General features: G+C 42.2%; 3 protein-coding genes across 4 annotated transcripts in view; all 3 read right to left on the reverse strand.

Annotated features, from left to right (window-relative positions):
• Positions 1 to 1,148, reverse strand: LOC111543590. Its single transcript, XM_031935969.1, has 2 exons — positions 1,104 to 1,148; positions 1 to 967 (listed from the first exon to the last, which is right to left on the reverse strand). The coding sequence occupies exon 2, from the start codon at positions 918 to 920 to the stop codon at positions 357 to 359; it is 564 nt and encodes a 187-aa protein (XP_031791829.1). The 5' UTR covers positions 921 to 967; positions 1,104 to 1,148; the 3' UTR covers positions 1 to 356.
• The window catches only part of LOC111543592 (histone H2B type 2-F), a 32,076-nt gene extending 11,325 nt beyond the window's left edge, over positions 1 to 20,751 (reverse strand). For both annotated transcript variants that reach the window (XM_023213561.3, XM_031935970.1), the window contains exon 1: positions 20,331 to 20,751. In XM_023213561.3, the coding sequence (XP_023069329.1) occupies positions 20,331 to 20,707 (377 nt within the window). In that variant the 5' untranslated portion in view covers positions 20,708 to 20,751. The remainder of the gene's footprint in view (positions 1 to 20,330) is intronic.
• An 867-nt stretch (positions 20,752 to 21,618) lies between these two features.
• Positions 21,619 to 22,081, reverse strand: LOC111543591 (histone H3). Its single transcript, XM_023213560.2, has one exon. The coding sequence runs from the start codon at positions 22,073 to 22,075 to the stop codon at positions 21,665 to 21,667; it is 411 nt and encodes a 136-aa protein (XP_023069328.1). The 5' UTR covers positions 22,076 to 22,081; the 3' UTR covers positions 21,619 to 21,664.
• Positions 22,082 to 24,204: the final 2,123 nt, after the last annotated feature.

The following is a 24,204-nucleotide window of genomic DNA, read 5'->3' on the forward strand; positions in this document are numbered from 1 at the left end:
GCAACTTGATTCTAGATTATTTGGTTTGAACCCGTAAATGATGGGTTGGAGCGTCGCGCTCCGAGCGTGTCTCACCGCAGGGCGCTTGCGCCACACTGTGGCCGCCTGTGCATATTGCACCCTCCGCCCCCATCTGAGGGCCGCAGCCGCCGGCGCCCGGGAACCCAGCTGCGCCGAAAGCTGTTGGGCGCGCGCTTCTCCGCAGCTCCGCCCTCACCAAAACCCAGTGAGAAATTATTTGCATTCCCTGGAGGCTGCAGGAGCGACAAATGAGCTCTAGGAATCGGTGGGTAGGAGCGGCGGCAGGCGGATGGAAGAGAGCAAGGGGTCGGCCGTTCGTGTCTGATTCGCCCGAGTCAAGGGGCAGTCTCCCAAAATCCCAACGTCATTGTTTCCTCTGGGCCGGCAGATGTGAAAATCCGGCGACAGGATGGAAGTTCCGCAGTCGCGAGGGCCCGCGGCCTCCCCAGGCGCGTAGCTGAGTCCCTCCCACCCCGCCCCTGGCCTGCCTGCTCTCGGGCCCCGGCACGGCGCCACCTGGCGGCCGTCTGTGGAGGTTGCAGCTGCCGTCTGTGGAGGTTGCAGCTGCAGCCAAGCCTTGGTGCTGCTGCGGGCCTGAGGTGCGCCAGGCCGAGCCTCCGCGGAGAGGGGGACTGATAGATCACAGGAAGCGGGAGGACGGCCCTGGGTTCCCAGCAGCCGTCCCAGCTTCTCGGCCTGGCGCTAGAGCAGCCAGAGGCGGCGGCGGCAGGGAGGGAGCTGGTGAGGTGTGCGAGAGGCCGCCCGCCTCCCCGCCCAGCTCGGAGGACCTCCCAGCTGGTTCCCTCGCCGTCAGAAGCAGGAAGGGAGCTAGCTGGCTCGGCGGGATCAGCAAGCCCGCAGGCAAGAAGGCTCCAGGCTCCGCAGGGGCCAACCCACATGGACTGGGAAACCGCCGAGCTTCACCCACAAGGGTCCACGGCCCATCCTATCACGGATGAAAAGATTACAGGACTGACAATGAGGCCCTGGAGGGATCTGATACATCTGGCGGGGAGGAGGGTGGGTCAGACTTCTGGGGGATCGCGGGGTGGAAGAATGTCCTTCTTCTCCCTGGGACCTACCGAGGCTTCACCTGTGAGGGTCTTGGGCCCATCCTTCAATCCGAGGGCTTCCAAGTCAAAGCACAATTCCCCAGAGTGGACAGGCGGAGTAGAACCGGCCTTAGGTTGGGAGGGTGGGTCGTTGTGGGTCGTTAGGGGTCGTTGCTCACCTTCCAGGCTCGGTATGGAGACCTCTAAATTCATTCTAGGACCACAAGAGCTTCTGTAAGAGTCTGGGCCATTTCAGAACACTGAGAGGTTCCTAACTTGAGAAGTAATCCCCAAAGCAGACCAACCCGGTTTGGGGTAAAACAGGAATAGCTTGGTCCATTCTGGATCTTTCCTAGCTAAATGCCTTCAGGATTTAGGAATCTTTTCCCAGGAGGGCCAAGGATTAGCTAGACCTGCCCATCGATTCCAGCCCTGAGAACCAGACAGAATGGAGGCATAGCTGACAGCTGGCTGGGAGGTCCTCACTGCCACCAGGCTTAGTTGAGACAGATCCCCCAAGCTGTAGAGAAGACAACAGAAGCAAGGAGACCAGTTAGGAATCTAGGTGAGAGGCAGTGGCAGCCTGGACTAACATGGTAACAGTGGAGCTATTGAGAGTGGTCACATTTGGAAGATATTTTGTAGGAAGTGTCAACAAAGTTTCTTATTGATTAGATGTAGGGAATGTGAGAAAGAGAAGAATGGGAGGGAAAACACCTAGATTTTGGGCCAAAGCAATAAATAGTCCATTGACAGAATTGAGAAAGCAAGTTGGAGCAGGGGAACATGGTAGCAAGAAGCAAAAGTTTCATATTGGACATGTTAAGATTCCTATTTGACATTTAAGTGTAACTGTTGAAAAAGCAATGGATAGATGAAGAATCCTGGACTAGAGATACAAATTTGCCAATCACCATATAGATGTGGTATTTAGAGTCAGAGGACTAGAAAGGACAATGTGAGGGGGAAGTACAGATAGAAAAAGGTCTAAGCCTGAACTGTGAAACATGCCACATTTTAGAGGTTGCATAGAAGAGGTGACAGCAGAGGATACTGATAAGGAGTAGTCAGTGAGGTAGGAGGAAAAAACAGAGAAGAAAATGGCTCAAGAAAGAGAGATCAACTATGTCAAATTCTCCTGAGAAAACTATTGGATTTGGAGTGGAACTGCACTAAATCTGTAGATCTTTTGGGGGTGGGGGGCAGGAGGGAGAGGGTTAGGGAGGATTGATATCATTCCAACATTGACTTTCCAATCCATGAACTCTCCATTTATTTATTTATGTCACTGTTAATGTCTCACAACAATATTATAATATTCTCTCTAGATGTGTTAGATGTATTCTTAGGTCCTTCATTTTTGTGTTATTGTAAATGGTATTGTTAGAATCTTCAGAAGTAATTATTGGCCACATGCGGTAGTTCATGCCTGTAATCCTAGAACTTTGGGAGGCCGAGGCAGGCAGACGCTTGGAGACCAGCCTGGGCAACATGGCAAACCCTATCTCTACAAAAAATACAAAAATTAGCCAGTGGCACATGCCTGTAATCCCAGCTACTTGGGAGGCTGAGGTAGGAGGATCAACTGAGCCCAGGAGGTGGAGGCTGCAGTAAGCCAAGATCGCACCACTGCACTTCAGCCTGGGTGGCAGAGGGAAACCCTGTCTCAAAAAAATAGTAATAATAAAAAATTAATTATTACCAGTCTCATAGCTGAGGTAGAAATTTTTTTTTAAAAATAAGTAAGTACTGCGTTTATTCACTCCAAGGAAAGTAAAAGCTAAGGCCCAGAATGTGGCAAGTCAAGGGTTAAAAGAAGAGAACAAGTTTTCCTCTGCCTAGCAAGCTCACTTCAAGGACAATGATAAGATAACGCTGTCCCAATAGCCAAGGCCAAAGGAATAGGCTCCAGACACCCCTCCCTTCCAGAGCAAGGTTGAAGGAAAAAAAAGGGACAGATTCTTTTACTCTTACTCTTTCCCCAGGCTTCTTAAACATTATTATTTACAAATGTCTGTATTTAGCCAGTTTTTCTTTTTCTTTCAATGCAACTACAGGGTCACCAGCTATGCAAGGTCCCAAGTTATGTTATGCTATAGATTACATGACCTGTCACTGTATGATTAACTGCTTTTGTTTTGCTTCTGTAAGGCCGCTTCTAAAAACCCCACTCTGTCTTTGTCCAATGCTCAGCTTTTTAGATGCAAATCTAAAAACTGAAAGACCAAATATAAAAACTGAAAGACCTTAAGACACATATATCTTAAGCTTGGCAATGGAAAGCAGGATGTCACACACACACAAAGCTAGTAATGTGAAAATCTGGTCTTGCATAAGGTCTTTTAGGTTTAGACTTCTTTGTTAATGCACATTGGCAGGAAAATGGGAACCAATAAAATTGTTTGCTGTCCTTCTCCCTCTATTCTCCACTTCTTGTTTTGTTTCTAAATGTGGGGTCAAAACTTCCAAAGGGTAAGAAGCTAATTTTTCTGCCTTTCCCCTTCGTCTCCCTATCGCACTAGGTACATACTACTCCTTAACACTCAGAGAAGGTAAAAAAAGAATAAATTGTAGAGAGGGAGCATATGTGAAAGTAAAAGATTCCCAGACATAAAATGGGAGTTAATGGAGAAAGAAAATCTCTAAGGAAGACTAGAAATAATTGGGTTAGGGATTCTCGAGAAGTAAACTAAATTCCCCAAATGTGGTGTTCTCTGAGAATATAATTTAATTTTGAAGAAGAACTGGTATGCTATCATGAAACAGCGGTCATCTGGAGCCTGGCTGTGACTTCAAGGCCCACTTCTGGAAGGTCAGAAAAAGACCTCAAAGAGGAGAAATGGGCATTTACGTAGGTTTATAAGTACCATCTTTATTTTAGAAAATAATCATTTTCTACCTTGAATTCTAGTTTATTGTGATGAAAGATTGTAAAATTTCGGGACATGACTGAATTGAAATCTTGGTCCTGCACTTAAATAGCTCTTTGAATTGCAATTTATTATCCCAATTATTTTATCCTTTCATTCTACTGTGAAATCTATATCATGGCACATAATGGTCAACTTTATTATTTTAATTTACCGAATGCTTATTTACCTTTCATAGGTTATTTCATTTAGCCTTCATAATATCTGTTGTTGCCATTGCCTCACACTCAGTAGGTGACTTTTAATACTATTCTATTATTTTGATCAATTTGTTTAATATAAATGTTCTCTCCTCAGTGTTTGGTAACGCTGTCTGGGCTTGCTTTTGTTTGTTTTTAGAGACAGAGTCTTGTTGTGTCACCCAGGCTGGAGTACAGTGGCGCAATCTCAGCTCACTGCAACCTCTGCCTCCTGGGTTCAAGTGATTCTCCTGCCTCAGACTCCCAAGTAGCTGGGATTATAGGCACACGCCACCACACCCGACTAATTTTTGTATTTTTAGTAGAGACGAGGTTTCACCATGTTGGCTAGGCTGGTCTCAAACTCCTGATCTCAAGTGATCCACCCACCTTGCTCTCCCAAAGTGCTGGGATTACAGGTGTGAGCTGCCACACCCGGCCTTGGTACTATTTTTAAGGATATGTATATCTGATTTTTTTTCTGTTTATCTTATAGTTATTCTTTATTCAGGTATTTTGCTTTTCTTAGCTCAACTTTGGTAATGTCTATGGAAAAGTCACCATTTTGTCTACAATTGCAAATATGTCAAAAATACACATCACTTTAGTATCTTCTATATCTAATATTACTTATGTGCTTTTTCAATAGTAAGCTTATGGAAGGATTAACTCTAATTTTCTTTTCAGAGAACAGCCTTTGGTTTTATAAATTCCATTTTGGTGGAATAGGAAGGTATGATCTGTTTCATTGACTATGCGTTCATCTTAGTTTATTCCTTCTACCTTCCACAGGTTTTTGTTGTGTTCCTTTATTAGTGTTTGAGTTAAAAACTTAATGCTCTCTCTGTTGCTCAGGCTGGAGTGCAGTGGCATGATCTCAACTCACTGTAACCTCCGCCTCCCAGGCTCAACGATCCTCCTGTCTCAGCCTCCCTAGTAGCTGGGACTATAGGCATGCACCAGCACATTCAGCTAATTTTTATATCTGTTGGAGACACAGGGTCCTGCCATGTTGTCCAGGCTGGTCTCCAACTCCTGAGGCAATAATTGGGAGTCCAAGGCGATCTGCCCACCAATTATTTTCTCTTAAATGCATTTTAAAGCTACGAATTTTCTCCTGACTGCTTCGCATAGGTTTTAATATTATTTGCCATGAAATATATTCCACAGTGGAATGACAGATAATTGGAATAAGAAATGGCAATTCAATGAGTTATTTAAAGATAGGGCTAAGATTTGAATTCTAGCTTACTGGGACCAAAGCTTGTGAAGTCTCAGGGTATGGTTGAATTATAGTGCTCTTGTTGTTTCTAAAGAGTGTATAATTTTTATTCTGATATCCACTTTAACCCATGTGCTTTTTCCTAAGAGCACAACTTAAGGAGGGCATGTTTGATTATTTTATTGTTTTATAATCAGTTAACTATGCCCTGGTCCCATATGGTTTCAGCTTTTCAACACCTGAGATTTAATTTGCCATCTCACTTATGGTCAATTTTTGTCAATATTCCATGTGAATCTGAAAATAATGTAACTTTCCCATTTTGAATATAAGATAGTATAGGCATAATTATAGTTATGATTAATCTTATTAACCATGTTCTTCAAATTCTCCATATCCTCAATAAGTTTCAGTCAACTGGATCTGTCAATTCCTAAGAAAGGTGTATTAAACTTATCACTGTGATTGTTGACTTATATGCACATATGTGTGTGTATCCTTGTTAAATGCAAATAATTCATGGTCATTCCTTAATGGAGCACTACCTTTATGAATATGAGATACCCTTTTAGTGCCATATATAAATGTATTTTTAAACTTACTTTTTTTTTTTTTTTTTTTTTTTTTTGAGACAGGAACTTGCTCTGTCACCCAGGCCAGAGTGCAAAGGTGCAATCATAGCTAATTGCAGCCTCGATTTCCTAGGCTCAAGCAATCCTCCTCCTTCAGCCTCCTAAGTAGCTGGGACTACAGGTGCATGTAACCATGCCTGGCTAATATTTTTACTTTTATAGAGACAAGGGTCTTGTTTTGTTGCCCAGGCTGATCTCAAACTCTTGGCTTCAAGTGATCCTCCTGCCTCAGCCTCCCAAAGTGCCAGGATTACATGTGTGACCCACCACGTAAGCCCATATTTTTCTAACTTCTACAGTAATAGTATCTATATCCTATTTATTTATAACATAAATCTTACTTAGCTTGTTTTCTCTTCACTCTTGCTCTCCCTACCTCCCTCCTATATCACCTGGAATTGGAATTCCAGGTTTTCTTTTTAATTCTCTAGAATCTAAATTCACTTTGTTTAGCAATATCTTTTACCAAATACATTGCCACCGTTGCTTCTGTTATCTCACATCTTCCCTTATGATCTTTTTAAAATTATTGCTGGAATAGAATTCTGAAAAGTCACCCACACTTAAGTGATAGTTTAATTGAATTCAAAATTCTTTTCCCTAGATTTTAAAAAATAATGCTTCATGTCTTCTTATATCCAGTGGAGCCCAAATGAGAAGTTGGATGTAAATTTAACTTCCATTTCTTCATAAGCATTTTCCCTGAATATGTTTAGAAAGTTCTCTTTGTTCTCAAATTTTGTCACTGTGAATCTAGGTGAGGGTCCTTCTTACCCTGTATGCTCAGAATTTAATAGGACCTTGCAGTCTAAGGATGTATATATGCATTTAGATCCTGTGAAATATCCTCCTTTTATTCCTTTATTTTCTCATGACTGTGGCTGCATACTACACAATAGTAAGTTGTACACTACACATTGACAAATCTTATTATTCAAATGGCATCCCCTGAAATTGTGCAGTGTACAATCAGCAAATCTTATTTGGTAGATCTATATTTTATTTCTTACATGTTCTGAATTCTCCCCTCGTCTACTAACCCCTCATCCTACTAGATGAGTTTAGAACATCCTGATCTATTTTTCATATCATTTAACTTTTCTTTCATTTCTGCATGCATCTTTTTATATGGCTTTGTGGAGGAATTTCTGGCTTATCTTGATCATCGTGAGGGGGGAGAAACTCAAACTACGTGTTTCCTGTGCTTTCACACCACAACACTCAACACAGAAGACTGACCAAATGTGACAGGGGCGTGGGTGGGGAAAGGGTCTCCACACAGCAAGCAAGCAGCCGGTTCTGCAGTGGACACCAGCTGAGTATAACTCCAATTCAATTTTTACACTATTTGTCAGGAGATCCCACTGGTTGAGGGCTGAGTCTACCAGACTGCCCCCACTTCAAATGCCAGTTGCAAGTCTGGGCCTCCAGAACTTCTGACCAACTATTTCCAGGTTGGGATTCCCATGGCTTCCTCCTTTGCATTGGATTAATTTGCTAGAGCAGCTCCTGGAACTCAGAGAAACACTTGTGTTTACTAGTTTATAACAAAAAATACAAATGAAAAGATGCATAAGGGCTCAGCCTCCCAAAGTGCCAGGATTATATGTGTGACCCACATGGGGGAAGTAGCATGGAGCTTCCATGCACCCCCACTGGGTGCGCCGCCCTTCAGGAACCTCTACATGTTCAATTATCCAGAAGCTCTCCAAGCCCTGTCCCTTTGGGTCTTTACGGAGGCTCCGTTACATAGGCATCTCTGATTAAACCATTGGCCATTGGTGATCAGCTTAACCTTCAGCCCCTCTCCCCTTCCAGGAAGTTGGAGGTGAGCTGAAAGTCCAAACTCTCTAATCCTCCCTTGTTCTTTCTGGTCACCAATCCCCATCCTGAAGCTACCCAGGGGCTGCCAGACATCAGTCAACTCATTAATAAACAAAAAGACATCACTTTAGTGTTTCTAAGGATTTTAGGAGTTGTATGTCAGGAAATGGGGTTGAAGACTAAATATATATTTCATAATAGCACAATCTTTCAGCTTATTTATGTTCTCCTGGCTATATCTATCCTGTTCTGGATTTATCCCTTGTTGAATTTTTACATCAATAATGAAATTTTAAATTTTCAAGGCGTGGGAGCGCCCAGTTACTTGGTATATTTTCCTGCCTCCTTGAACCAAATGACCGCACTCACTGCTGGGATCAAAGATGTCAGTCACCAGCCAGGCACGGATTCACACCTGTAATCCCAGCACTTTGGGAGGCCAAGGTGGGTGGATCCCTTGAGCCCAAGAGTTTGAGACTAGCCTGGGCAAAATGGTGAAACCCTGTCTCTACAAAAAATACAAAAATTAGCTGGTTGTGGTGGTGCATGCCTGTGGTCCCAACTACTCAGGAGGCTGAGGTGGGAGGAGAGCTTGAGCCCAGGAGGTTGGGGCTGCAGTAAGCTGAGATCGTGCCACTGCACTCCAGCGTGGGCAATAGAACGAAACCCGGTCTCTAGAAAACAAATAAAAAGACTTCAGTTGCCAAGGTAGGAGACGGGTGGATACTCCTACTGTAGTACCTGAACTGTCATCCTGTCAGCTGCCCCAAGACCAACTTTTGTCTCCTGGTTCCAAAACATGTGGATCATTTTTTGGTCCACTCCTGTCTTCTGCAGAAGTCCTCCTTGGCACTCTTCACTGTTACCCCATCTGCCATCTTTGTCCGTTTTTTATCATTTCTAGGAATTTGGGGTAGAATATGAGAAGAAAGCAACATATCTTCAGTACACAATCTTGAATCAGTAGCTATTTTTCACCTGTGCATTAGAGACGGGAAAGTTGCAGAGCACTCCACAGGACTTCCCTACAACCATCAACTAATATTTATTGAATTGTTTATTAGTAGGAAACATTAAGCAATCATCCTTCATAAAAACATGAAGTAAGCATTACTATATTCCCAGTTTTAAGGTGAGAAAACACAGATTAAAAACACCCTAAAGAGCAGAGCCAGGTTACACACCACGTGGTCCGTCTCAGGAGCCTGCACTCTTTACTAATACACTATACGATGGCATATCCGGATGATTTTGGGAACACATTATACTTCTACCCTGCCAGGAGGGCCAAATATATTTACTTTGTCATCTCTGTGCTGTAAGGGGCCACATTTCTATCCATCAACTCAATCTACATTACTCATGCCTGCTTGTAATTCATATGTTATTTCCTCATGCCAGGAAGAATAGTCACAGTTCTGTTGTGCTACTCTTTTATCTTTGAGACTCAAATTCCCCCCTCCCCACTATAAATGATTTGCATATAACAGTCTAGAAAGATTTATCTAATATGCCACTTTCCCCCACAGACACATCTCCACAATCATAAACACCATGAAATAAACTTCTCTTAGACAAATGAAAAATTTTCTTACCTTTTTTCTCCAGGCTAAGGATCAGAATTCAAGTTTTACTTGGTCAACTCTCCAGCTAATCCTAAAGCTGTCTTCTTCTCTATAGATGCTTGCTGTTTCAGGGGGGCAGGTGGGAGTTATTTAAGAATAATTTCCATTACCTAATTCTTTGATACTAATGTGAAAAAATTATAAAAATCAGAGGTCAAACACTTAAAAAGATCCAGGAAAAATCTCCTACAAAGACACTTAAATAAGCAAAATCATTAAATTTTCATTATGCAACAGGGAGAAGATTGAAGATACCAAAAAAAGCAAGTATGTTCCTTTGCTGGAACTAATCCTATGGCTGATATATATATATGTAAGTTAATCAGCATACCTTTCTCCTGCTCATTATTCTACATATATAATATGGGTCTTAAGTAACTAAACATTCCAAACTAGATGAAATATAGTTCCAGAGAGAAAGTATAAGTAGTTTAAGACTTAACCCTTTGTATTAGAGTTCTCCAGAGGGACAAAACTAATAGGGGAGACATATACCTATATCTATAGATGATAATAGATTAGATATAGATATATTAAAGGGAGTTTATTAAGGAGAATTGGCTCACATGATTACAAGGCAAAGTCCTACAGTGGGCCTTCTGCAAGCTGAGGAAGAAGCCAGTAGTGGCTCAGTCTGAGTCCAAAAGCCTCAAGAGTGGGGAAGCCCACAGTGCAAACTTCAGTCTGTGGCCTCAGGCAAGCCACTGGTGTTAAGTCCAAGAGTCCAAAGAACCTGGAGTCTCATGTCCAAAGGCAAGAGGAATGGATGGAGGCATCCAGCACAGGAGAGAAATGAAAGCCAGAAGACTCTGCAAGCCAGCTTAGCCCGCTTCTTTCTCCTGCTTTGTTCTAGCCACCCTGGCAGCCAACTGAATGGTGCCAACCCACATTGAGGGTGAGTCTTCCTTTCCCAGTCCACTGACTCAAATATTAATCTCCTCTGGCAACACCCTCACAGACACACCCAGAAACAATACTTAGCTATCTAGGTATCCTTTAGTCCTATCAAATTTATACCTAATATTAACCATCACATCCTAGAATTTAGAATTTTCTTGAGAACATTGAATGACCCTTGCCTAGGGTTGTATCTGTGCTGTGGCTGAAGTCTGTTTTAGACTCCCTCCTGGCCTAAAGAATTTTCCTTCAATGCATTGAAAAATGTTAATCCCACAAACTAGAAACCAAGACTTTTGCAAAATCAAAACATCATTGAGAAGGCGGGTGTGAGGAAATCAAGCCTTTATCTTTAGATATATTCTATTCTTAGGTGTTAAAAACACTAATATTAAAAAGTGGTATGGATCTCCACCTACCCTCTGGTAATTTGCAGTTATTGCCCTTTGATCATGTAAAGCAACTGAGATCATTTGCTCCTGACTTCACGTCACTAATCTGTATCTTTCATTTTTTGCTCCAAGTGTTCCTTCTTCTGAGTGCCGAGTGCTGCTCCAGTACCTAGATTGATCTCTCTCTCTCTCTCTCTGTCTCTCAATATCCAACCAATCCCAAGCTGTATTACATCTTTACCATCTTTGGGAAAGTGGACCAGTATCCAGGCTTGGATAAGCCAAGGAAAAATACTAAGGAACTGCTTAAAGCTCTAGTAGTTCTTCTACTTTGCTGTTTTTGGCTTTGGCCATCTAAAGCAAAGTTCCTTGGATTGGTTGACAGTGAGATACTCTCTAGATTCTTGTGTCCCTTTTTTTTTTTTTTTTTTTTTTTTTTTTTTTTTTTTTTTTGAGACGGAGTCTTGCTCTGCCGCCCAGGCTGGAGTACAGTGGCCGGATCTCAGCTCACTGCAAGCTCCGCCTCCCGGGTTCACGCCATTCTCCTGTCTCAGCCTCCCGAGTAGCTGGGACTACAGGCGCCCGCCTCGTCGCCCGGCTAGCTTTTTTTTTTTTGTATTTTTTAGTAGAGACGGGGTTTCACCGTATTAGCCAGGATGCTCTCGATTTCCTGACCTCGTGATCCGCCCGTCTCGGCCTCCCAAAGTGCTAGGATTACAGGCTTGAGCCACTGCGCCCAGCCTTGTGTCTCTTTTTAGTAGGACCACCTAAAATGTGTCATCCATTGTGTTCTTGACCAAAGAAAAGAAATTTGAAGGTCTTCGGACTCTCTCATCTTCCTTGTTTGCCACTCTTTGGATTGTAATTTGAAGAGAAAAAAATCTTCCTTGTTTTCTTGCGAAAATGTTGGATGCTGAGTAGTTGGCAAGAACAGTAACTTCAGTTAGAAAATGCTGGAAACAGGCCAGGCGCGGTGGCTCACGCTTGTAATCCCAGCACTTTGGGAGGCCGAGACGGGCGGATCATGAGGTCAGGAAATCGAGACCATCCTGGCTAACCCGCTGAAACCCCGTCTCAACTAAAAAAAATACAAAAAACTAGCCAGGCGAGGTGGCGGGCGCCTGTAGTCCCAGCTACTCGGGAGGCTGAGGCAGGAGAATGGCGTGAACCCGGGAGGCGGAGCTTGCAGTGAGCTGAGATCCGGCCACTGCACTCCAGCCCGGGCAACAGAGCGAGACTCCGTCTCAAAAAAAAGAAAGAAAATGCTGGAAACAATTTAACAAGCAGAAATGATTAACTCAGAAATCATCGACATAACTCCACCAACCCCCTTTTAAATTTCTGTTTAAACATTTCCCAAATTATTTGCACATTCTTCTTTTGGCTGTAAGACATTATTTTCTCTATGCTAGCTAATAGTTTTCTAGATAATTTCTATTCCCTTGACTTGTTCTTATGTTAAATCCTCAAAATTAAGAGCTTTCAGCTCAAAAATCAGAAATAGGAAAGAAGTGTTTAATGAAATGATTTCACTTTTTTCTGAAAGTATTGACGTGAAGTATTAAAAGCATCATCTGATAGAAAAAGAAGGTACTTGCCAAATATTATATCGGCCTTTATAGAGCACTAGTAACAGACACTAGTAACACAAAGTCTTTTGTTTCCTAATTTATTCTTTTCCTAATAGGCCACATAGCAGACACTGAAGGTTCTACGTAACAAAGGTCCTACAAGTAAATTGTGAAAATGCCTTATTGGATGGTGTTTCTAGAATACAGGTCTTATTTCTTTAATGCAAGATGCTTAGGGAAGTCACTCTCAAGTCACCAGAAATCTACTAAAGCACCACTTGCTGGAAAATGGAATGTGCTTTGGAAGCACAACAGTGCTCTTGCAAGTGCCTTCCTCACCATAACAATAATAAGAGCAACACTGATCAAATATTTACCATGTTTCAGCCACTGTACTAAGTGCTTTGGGTATATTACCTCATTTAATCTTCATATCAAGCCTAGAAGATAGTTTCCACTATTTTTCCCACTTTACAGGGGAATAACTTGAGGATCAATTTGCTGTAAGGAAGTTTATTGATCACAACAAGTAAAGAAACTTTTCCAAGGTCATACAGTCCTTATGTGGGGAAGCTATACTCAAAGCTGATGTTCATCACCACTACAGGATAGTGCCTTCTCAGCAAGAACTACTCTTACAGTGCTAAGAGGAGAAATGGGCAAGGTGGTAAGAGCCAGAATATCTGTTGTTGATGTTGCAGATACAGCTCTGAACTTATGACCCTAAAATGATCTCCACCCTCAGTTGCCTGAGATGCCTTCAGCATGATATGTGATCATGTGAAAGCTATGTTATGTGTATTATTTTTACTACCTCTTCTGCATCCAGATAGGTAGATTGTTTTTTTCCTCTAGGGAAAAAAAAAAAAAAAAAAAAAAAACAGAAAAGAACTAAGACAAAAAAACAGGGAGATCTTAGCAGAACCAAGGCAGATTAGATTATATTAGCCTTGAAAATGGTAATAGCAATCAGTGATGTTGAACCTGAAATAATTTAAATAATTATCAGCAACTTACCAGAGCTACATTCATGGACCACTGGGATCTCTCTTATTTGGGTCTCAAGTCTTCCATAAAGTGAAAGGTCTATAATTGTCCATCTTCAAGGTTCCTTCTAATTGTGACTCATGTATAACCCCTTGACTGTTTTAGGAGATTTCTGGCAGTTAATGTCAATACTACCCTTCATATTGCTTCTGAGTTAGCTTAGGTAAGGTCCTTAAATACCCAATGACTTATACTCTGAGGCTTCTAAACTGGTATGTGGACCTTGGTGGTTGCAACTTCACCCAAATCCTCATTCTGTGTTGTGCTGTCCCTAATTTAGAGGGCAAAAGATTACAAACTCAATTGTTTCTTGTTAAATTCAACTCTTGGAGCTCCACCTGTCATAAACACAACCCCATTTCCCATGTACTCAATTCCTTCTGTTTCTTGAATCCATCATTCATCCCAGATATTTAGTGCCTAATGTATTCCAGACATAGTTCTACATAATAGGGATAGAGCAGTGTATGAAACAAAGTACCTTCAAAGGACTTATTCTGAGGAGGCAGGAGGGGAGACAGATGATGTATTACTCAGATATAGTCTAAGGTATTATAACAAATAAGTCTTTAAAAACAGTGGCTTGAATAAGATACAAGTTTATTTATCTCTAATGTAACAGTCCAGGGCTAACAAAGCAGTTCTGCCATCCTCATCACAGGACTTCTGCCTCTGGGTCCAAAGTAGTTGCCCCAATTCCTGCCATCACATCTGCACCCCAGCCAGTGCAGAGGGTAAGAGGGCAAGGGCAACACATACATATTCTTTTTTAGGGCACAAACTAGAAGTAATATATACAACTTCCATTCACATCTCACTGGCCCCAAACTTTGGACAAACCCAGATGCAAGAGAAGCTGGTAAATTAGCCTTTAATTGAGAAGCCATGCACCCAGAAAGCAGGGAGTTAAAGTATACAAGGAAAGATCATTTTTATGGATATCAGTCTCATTCAGAAATAAACAAGTAAATAAATACATTAGTATTCAGATGGTATATGGAGAAAAATTAAGAAAGTTATGAGAGGCCGGGCACAGTGGCTCACACCTATAATCCCAGCACTTTGGGAGGCCAAGGGGGGGTGGATCACACAGTCAGGAGATCGAGACCATCCTGACTAACACAGTGAAACCCTATCTCTACTAAAAATACAAAAAATTATCCAGGTCTGGTGGCAAACACCTGTAGTCCCAGCTACTCGGGAGTGGAGGTTGCAGTGAGCTGAGATTGCACCACTGCACTCCAGCCTGGGCAACAGAGTGAGACTCCATCTCAGAAAAAAAAAAAAAAAAAATTATGAGATAAGAAATACCAAGAAGTGAGGAAAGAAGAGGAGGAGGCTTGTTATCTTACCTAAGATGTTCAGGGAAGACCTCAATGATAGTTGGTAAGGTAACTTCTCAGCAGAAGCTTACAATAAATTAGGAAGCCAGTCATGCAAGTATCTAGGGAAGAGCCTTTTGAGAAGAGGAAATAGCAAGTGCAAACATCCTGAGATAGAAGGGCCTTGATGTATTCAAGGAAGTACAAGGAGAAAATTATGATGAAATGGAGCAAACTAGGGAGTGGTAAGAGAGGTCAGAGAAGTGAATATGGGCCTTGATGCTGAAGCCATTGGAGGGTTTTCTGTTGGGGAGGAGTAAGGGAATGATATGATCTGACTTACGTTTCAAAAAGTGTACTCTAGCTGCTTTGTGGGAAATACAGGAGGGAGAGAGCAGAATCAAGGAGGCCATTTAAAAAGCCATTGCAAATATCCGAGATGTGGAAGCTTAGAGCAGGGAAACAGTGGTGAAGGTGGTGAGATGTGGTTAGATGCTGGACATATTTTGAGTCAAGAGGATTTTCTGATAAATTGCATTTGGAAAATAAGAAAAAGCTTATTCACTCACCATCTAATAGTCACACCAGTCTATAATCTCAGCACTTTGGGAAGCCAAGGCAGGTGGATCACTTGAGCCCAGGAGTTCAAGACCAACCTGGGCAACATAATGAGACCCCATCTCTACCAAAAAACTCTAAAAATTAGCCAGTCATGGTGGCATGCACCTGTAGTCCCAGCTACTCAGGAAGCTGAGGTGGAATGATCACCTGTGCCTGGGAGGTAAAGGCTGCAATGAACTGTAATCATGCCACTGCACTCCAGACTGGGTGACAGAGCAAGACCCTGTCTGGAAGAAAAAAAAAAAAAAGGGCGGGCATGGTGGTTCACACCTATAATCCCAGCACTTTGGGAGGCAGAGGCAGGCAGATCACCTGAGACTGGGAGTTCGAAACCAGCCTGGCCAAAATGTGAAACCCCACTTCTCCAAAAATATAATAATTAGCTAGGCATGATGGCTGCCATGTGTAATCCCAGCTACTCGGGGGGGCTGAGGCAGGAGAATCACTTGAACCTGAGAGACAAAGGATGCAGTGAGCCAAGATTGTGCCACTGCACTCCAGCCTGGGTGACAGAATGAGACTCCATCTCAAAAAAAAGAAGAGGGAGAGAGAGAGAAATGAAAGAATAATCACACCCCAAGAAAAGACAACCTCAAGAAAATCAAGCTACGACCATGGTGAACAACGCTCCAAGGGTTTTGTGATGCTGTAAGCTGAATATGATGGGCATAAATTGTTTTGCACTCTGCAGGTAGGAGGGTGGGATAGCCAAAGCTGTTCAATATAATATTAAAAAATAAAATCTCGATTGAAGTAAAATAAAAATTTTCTTAAGAGATATATTAAAGTAAATGGAAATGTTACAACCTGGATGAGGGGTAACTAATAACCTCTAATCACAGAATAAAAATGGAATGATTGAGAATTCCATCTACCCAAATCAGACAACTAAAAAGGTGAAAGAGGTTACAGTAAAAATTGGGTAAAACTAAATCTAAAAAAAAAAAAAATTCCAGAGGATATGTGATATACTCGTCACAAAGAAAATTCCAGTTGAATCTTATGGACTTGAGGAATGGATACCTTTGTGTCTCCATCACTTAGCACAATAGCTGGTACCATGTAAGTTCTCACAGAATTTTCCTAAACTCTCCAACCAGAGGCAACCTTTCACTCTCAATTCATATAACATTTCCTTCTTACTCCTCTTTTGGGAATAACACATCTTGCTTTAATTGTATTTATCTTTATGCCAGTTTAATTCTCTCTTTTAGATTTATTTACATCTTTGTATCCTCTAGCTCATTATTTTTTCAAAATAAAATGGATTCAAATAAAAAATTATTAAAGAGGTAAAGTAAAAGAAAATATTACAACCTGGCTGAGGGGCAAAAATTATATGTTCAACGTATATTTGATAATACATGCTGAGAAAACACGGCCTACTTTTACTTTCGAAAGTTTGTTCATGTTGATATTGTGGGACCTAGAAGATTTTTATCAAGTTTTCTATTTTTGCCAAGTCATATGATCTGTTACAGTTCAGCTAGAGTTAACCAAATGTAGAAAAAAAAAAAAAAAAACTTCCATAATATCTAGTAATTCTCCAAAACAAGCTTGTTCCTTCCTTGTTGAACACTGACATTCTTTGATAACTAACTTTATCCCACAGAGGTCATGTACTTATTTCCCATATGTTGTCCTATGCTTAAATTCCAAATTCAGTTGCATTGACTTTTAGAACAGCTTTAGAAACTGTGCCTAGTTTTAAAATACATTATTTGTCTACAAATTATGACAAAAGATTAAACTGTCATCTTTGTAGGTTTCTACACATACTCCAACTCATTCACCAATCCTTGAAAAGATTATGTAACCAATCTCAATGCCCTGACCCAGGCCAAGCCCATTTCTACATGTGCAGTGTTCTCTGGATCTGATATTTAAAGCCCCTTATCCTGATACTACATCCCTTTTTTGTCTTCTGGAATGCGCCTCTCTTCTCATCCTTTTTCAAGGCACTGGAAACGCAGACCATTTCTCCAGCACCTCAAACCATGATGAGAAACCTCCACTCGAATCTCATCATTTTGGCTACGTAGATACATTGGCTCAAGGGAAGATGCCAAGTGTAGTACTCTACCATTCTGAAGATTTTTGAATCTGTAACAGTTGTGTCAACTGGGCCAATAATTATGAAGGGCAATAATCAAGAGTATCCATGCTGGCTGGGCGCAGTGGCTCACGCCTGTAATCCCAGCACTTTGGGAGGATGAGGTGGGCAGATCACAACCGTGGTCAGGAGATCAAGACCATCCTGGCTAACACGGTGAAACCCCGTCTCTACTAAAAATACAAAAACAAAATTAGCCGGGCATGGTGGTGGGCACCTGTAGTCCCAGATACTCGGGAGGCTGAGGCGGGAGAATGGCGTGAACCCAGGAGGCAGAGCTTGCAGTGAGCTGAGATCATCCACTGTGCTGCACTCCAGCTGGGGCGACAGAGTGAGACTCCATCTCAAAAAAAAAAAAAAAAAAAAGTATCCATGCTAAAGAAGAAAAAAAGTTAGAAAACAGGTAGAGAAAAATATTTACTGGAGTATTTGAACCCACCACTCTCAGATCAATTTTCTAGTGTTCTGTTGACCGGGCAACCAGTCAACAAACTTTCACTGAGAAGCTATTTTAGAGTAGGCATTGGGATAGCCTTTGTGGACTACCAAGAAGCATATGTCTCTAACAGAAGACAAACAAGAAAATGTAAAAACAAGAAAAAGAAATTGAGGAATAAGGCTACAGTTTACAAAGCTACACAATTGTTCATTGTGCAAGGAGTGAGGCCTTAAGAAAAGACTTCCCTGTGAACTACAATGAGATGAAAAGGTTTCTCAGAGTGAGATTTGAACAAGAGTTTAAAGAACTGACAGACTGATAATAAGTTTCAGGTAGTCTAGAGGACTGAGTACTAAAACTCAGAACAATGTAACAAAAGCACAAAAGAGAAAGTTAGGATGTTTTACATGACAGTAGAACATCTAGGCTAAACTGGAGGACTTGGGAGAACAAGTGAAGAAGGTAAGTTTTGGCTAGATAATAGGTGGCCTTTAGTTTCAGGATGAGGATTTGGAAGTTAATCTTTTGGTCAATGGGTAATAAATGATGGTATTTGTGTAGTTGAGCCAGTTGACAATGCTTTAACAACTTCAAAAGGCCCTGAAAGGCATGGTCCTAATCCATAGGAAAAAATGAACTCCTGACTTTAGGACCCTAAGGTAGGAGGAGATTGGATAGACTCTCTTATGGCCCAACTGTATAGAAAATAGACCACTTCGGCCATCTCACTTATTGAGTAACCTTTCCTACCAGAAAATGTGCTATATATTATTTCTTTTCTTTCAATGGAAATTTTGGATTCTCAGTTATCTTTCCCTGACCTCTTGTCTGGTGATCAGAAAAAGATGACTAAACTGGGAATCTTAATTTTCTAGTGGAAAAAAATAATGTATACCACATTTTATATAACTTTTAATTGGGTGTAAATTTGAACTCCAACATCATAAAAATTATTAGTAAACTTCATTTTAAGCACAAAGTTGTTAATTCCCCCAAGATTTATCAAGAATGGCTTAATTTCAAAGGCTGTCAAGTTAATTATAAACTAAGATTTTCCAGTTGCACCAAGGGTATATTTTATTTGGCAAAAGAAGCATCCACTGGCTTTTGTCAGGATGAGTCTTGAGTTATACAAGTTTTGAACTGAGAGGTCTTCAGAAATTCATCCCACATATTAACTGCAGCCTTCTCTACACCACAAATTCCCCTCCACTCATCCTCAAATTGTTTCCTTTCTCAGAACACCTGTGACACAAAGACTGTGACACACCCACAGGTCGATTAACATGAGTACCCAACACCTATTAAAACATCCACACTCCTGAGAACACTAAAAACCAACCACCTCGTCAGATCCCACCTCCAGTCTAGCTGAATCAGAAAACCTCAGGATAAGCACCTGGAAGCGGGTTTAACAAGCGCAAAGGTGATTCTTATAATTGGGAAAGTTTGTTACAGAACCAAGACACGGTCCTTGCCCTGGAGGAGGTATTTTCCTGTGGAGATGGACCTGTAAACAGCCTGTGAAGTGCTCAGCTTTCACCAAGAACAAAAACATGGACTGGTAGGGTTAAGGAAAAGTTTGATTGATATGAGGATTAAATCCTGAAGATTAGGGATGTCTTTGGGCGCTGGGGTCTCTCAATCGCCAAAGATCGACATTATAGGTTAGGTAGCTTTGTCCCCCGAGACTGTCCTGTGCCTTATGCTTAGCACTCCCGGCCTCTGCCCATTGGACACTTGTAGCACCCCACCTGACAACCCAAAACATCTATAGATATTGCCAAATACTCCACAGGGGGTGGGGACCGTGGCAATATATCTCCCTGGTTGAAGTCACTGGAATGGAAGTTAGGGGAGGATGGCTAAGTCAGGACTTGCAAAAAGGCTAAGGGACGAAAGCACATGGCTATATTAGACAAAGTTTGTGACAGACGCCTGTAGGTATATGGTTAAGGAAAACAGATTAAAACACTAAGAAATAGAAAGAGGTTGGACTGAGGGTTTCTCATCTGTATGGGAAATCTCATCTCGTTCATTACTTTCAGAAAAGGAAAGGAAAACTACTTTGGAGATACAGGCTAAAGGTTGAAGGGGTGGGAAACCACCCTGCGCCTGCCTCCCTCTGTCCCTCTCTCTCCCTCCCTCTAAAACATCCCAGAAGGATAGTCAAACCTTTCTAATCTCTTAGTACAGGTAACTAGCAACTCAGTAAGACTAGGCGGGGATGACTGAGGGCCAACTCATTACAGGATTACAGGAAACTCCTTAGTCCTAAACCCGAATGCATCCGTGACCATGGTCACAATCCCTATCAGACCAAAAGCTATCCAACGCGCTGACAAGTGTTTACAGCTGCTATCTCGATTACTGAAGTGGCTCTGAAAAGAGCCTTTGGGGTAAGGTGGTTGATCTATTGCGTCCCTTCCTTGCACACCCTTACTTCGAGCTGGTGTACTTGGTGACAGCCTTGGTGCCCTCGGACACGGCGTGCTTGGCCAGCTCGCCGGGCAGCAGCAGGCGCACGGCCGTCTGGATCTCGCGGGACGTGATGGTGGAGCGCTTGTTGTAGTGCGCCAGGCGGGACGCCTCTCCCGCGATGCGCTCGAAGATGTCGTTGACGAAGGAGTTCATGATGCCCATGGCCTTGGACGAGATGCCGGTGTCGGGGTGGACCTGCTTCAGCACCTTGTACACGTAAACGGAGTAGCTCTCCTTGCGGCTGCGCTTGCGCTTCTTGCCGTCCTTCTTCTGCACTTTCGTAACAGCCTTCTTGGAGCCCTTCTTGGGAGCAGGAGCGGATTTTGCTGGATCCGGCATTTTTGCGCGAAAAATGCAACAGAGACTAAAAGAAGTAATGCCCGACTACCACAAAACGGGCTGGTTACGCGCTACTTATAGAGCTTGTATGCAAATGAGGACTCACAAAGTGCTGCGTTTTTATTGGTTAACTTACAATGGTGTCGTCAGAGGGGGTGGAGTCTATGTAAATAATAGATTCTGGTCGTGCTTCCTTAGTGGTCACTGGAACAAAAGTCTTGTTATCCAATCAGAATGGTCCATTTCACACTAGCCAGTTTTAAGCTAGCTGAAGCGATAGTTTCAACGGCTAGGGGTTTTTTCTTGGTTTTCACTTTCCATCACAGACTTGCATACGGAAGAAATCTTAACGCCAGCTAGACAAGTTAACTCTTCCCTTGTTTTTGCATTTTTATTCTATACTTTGTGGAAATTTTGTTCTCTTCCTTGAAATACCTCAGCCCACACATTTTTAAAAATCGCCAGGTATTTACTCCCGCCCGCTTAAATTACTATTCCGGCTTGGGCACCGCCTGTAGTATGCAATGAGGAAGATGCTGAGCTTTAATTAAACGTATACACTTCTTAAATAAACCAGGAAACGGGTTTATAATTTTTAAGGGACTCGCCCCACCCTTACACTCACGATCTTCCACATCTCGAAACTCCCATTGTCTCTTGCCGCCATGCAAAACTTTACCCACAGAATTGGGAGCCAGAGCTCTGGCTTTAAACCAGAGTGAAAAGGAAGGCTCGGCCGGAACCACAAGGACCATGCCTCTGTGGCTTTGTCTACCGCCAGCCAACTCGCGGCTGGGTTTTGGGCTCTGTAACGTCACCCACCACTACGAGTGCCCCTGGCCCCTGACCGGTGCGCAAGGCAGACGCACGCCAGATGGAGAGCCGGTACAGCTGCTCTTGATGAAAACGGCAGTGGCTCTGAAAAGAGCCTTTAGATCGACCACTTAAAAATATGCCTTAGGCCCGCTCCCCGCGGATGCGGCGGGCCAACTGGATGTCCTTGGGCATGATGGTCACGCGCTTGGCATGGATGGCGCATAGGTTCGTGTCTTCAAACAGCCCCACCAGGTAGGCCTCGCTGGCCTCCTGCAGCGCCATCACGGCAGAACTCTGGAAGCGCAGGTCCGTCTTAAAGTCCTGCGCGATCTCGCGTACCAGCCGCTGGAAGGGCAGCTTGCGAATCAGTAACTCCGTAGACTTCTGGTAGCGCCGGATCTCCCGCAGAGCCACGGTGCCGGGCCGGTAGCGGTGCGGCTTCTTCACCCCGCCCGTGGCCGGCGCGCTCTTGCGGGCAGCTTTGGTGGCCAGCTGCTTCCTCGGGGCCTTGCCGCCGGTCGACTTGCGGGCAGTCTGCTTTGTACGGGCCATGCTGTATCATTGTTACTAGAGAGGCCAGGCAGTCTTATTTATAGACATAGCTTCGTCTTGATTGGGCCTGAAAAGGAAATTTTCAAACTTGTTATCTCATTGGTTAAAATTCAATCCTATTTACCGGGTGGAAGATTGTTCTGCTAATCTTTCTTTCCTTATTATTTCCCCCTTTCCCGATTCTTTTCTGTAATTTTATCGTTCACAGGTCGTTTTTGAAACGTTTCCTTTGAATTGGTGTAACTTTTGTAAAAGCAATGTATAAAGCGTTTTGCATCCCATTTTAACAGATTTTTTTTTCTCAGAATTCAAGTATGGCCTTCTATGAGCTATCAGCCTATGTTTCAGGTTACCTGTTACTGTAGCTCTTCTACCATAGCTAACATTTATTTCACATCTGGCATTTTGCTTAGCAAGTTAGATGCATTATGTACCATGGATGACCAACGCTTAGCAAAAAAAATATGTAATTGAAGGAATGAAAAAATTGAACGTATTTATTTGACCTCGCAACCCAGCCAAAGCCACTTCATCTGGGTAGTGTGCTGACCTATATTGACCTGATATTAGAGTCTCTGCCTTCCTTTAGTCTGTTCTGCCTGCGATGTGCTTCCCTCTTCCTCATCCTCACATCAATGACCAGTTAGGTCTTGCAGATGATAAACTTCTAAATCAAAGAAGGACAACACCAGAAATATTCATTTCTCCTTTACAATGTAGAATAGTTTGTAAATAAGTGCTTATTAGCCAGATTACAAGTTAAAGTTTCAAAGCAAATTATTCATCAATTGCTGACTTGCAAACATTTTATTCAGTAAAGTGTTTTATAATGCTTAAAAGTTTAATATTTTTTTCTGTTCTCTATGAAGAGAGTAAAGATGCTTTGCTTTTTCAATTTCATGTGCTTTGAAGTATGTATTGTTCAGAACAGTAAATATCATAATGGTTATATAGAAGTAACTGATAGTTAAAAGTTGTAGTAGTTAATATAAAACTTTTAATCATATCCTTATTTTACTTAGAAACCATTACAAGCTATAAAAACTCAAACCTAAGAAAAGCAGGCCCGAAAAGCTTAAAACTTACTTTGATGATGTCATTATGAACTATCTTCCTACTGAAGTAAAAGTAAAGTAATAGTGATTTTAAGGGGACTTCCTGAACACTAAACACAATGTAGAAATCTGTTAGCTTAATTAATATCTTCAAGAGTCTCTCATGGGCAAAAGCATCCTCCTCTAGAGAGATCTAAAATGTACAAAAGTGTAACTGATGTGAACAAATGTTATTGCTCTCTGTGGTGGTTTTGTAATAATGCCTTACAGACAGCAGGTACTACTCAGTGTTTAAAGTTCTTCTACATACACTTTATCATTTAATCCCTACTCTGTGAAATAGATATTACTTTTCTCACTTTACAGATAAGAAAACTGAGTCTCAGAGAAATTATGGCTTGTCCTGGGTAAGTAACAAAGCCTGTGTAATATTCTAAAGCGAAAGAATGAAACCGTAATGATGAAACTTTCTATTTCATTAGACTTAGAGAATACCTTTTTTTTTTTTTTCTTTTGAGACAAAGTCTCACTCTGTCACCCAGGCTGGAGTGCAGTGGTGGGATCTCTGCTCACTGCAACCTCCGCCTTCTGGGTTCAAGCAATTCTCCTGTCTCAGCCTCCTGAATAACTGGGACTAGAGGCGCACACCAACACCCCCAGCTTGCTTATTTATTTATTTATTTATTTATTTATTTACTTACTTACTTACTTGCTTACTTATATTTTTAGTAGAGACAGGGTTTCACCATATTGGTCAGGCTGGTCTCAAACTCCTGACCTCAGGTGATCCACCCTCCTCAGCCTCCCAAAGTGCTTGGGTTACAGGCGTGAGCCCCACGTACCCAGCCAGTATATTTTTAAAGCACAAAAGCGTTTTCCCATCATGCAATCACACCATCTAGTATTTCTCAAACATCTACATCCAACTATTCCCATCAGAAGGGAACACTACCCCATGGAATCTGGATGATAGCCCAAAGCAGCCCACCCAAGCATCCCATTTCTTTGCAATATACTTTCTCTATGATGTATGCACTCTTGACCATAATGTATAGATGTGTTCATTTAAATAAG

This window comes from Piliocolobus tephrosceles, chromosome 1 (assembly GCF_002776525.5).
Source record: "Piliocolobus tephrosceles isolate RC106 chromosome 1, ASM277652v3, whole genome shotgun sequence".
Lineage (NCBI taxonomy): Eukaryota > Metazoa > Chordata > Mammalia > Primates > Cercopithecidae > Piliocolobus > Piliocolobus tephrosceles.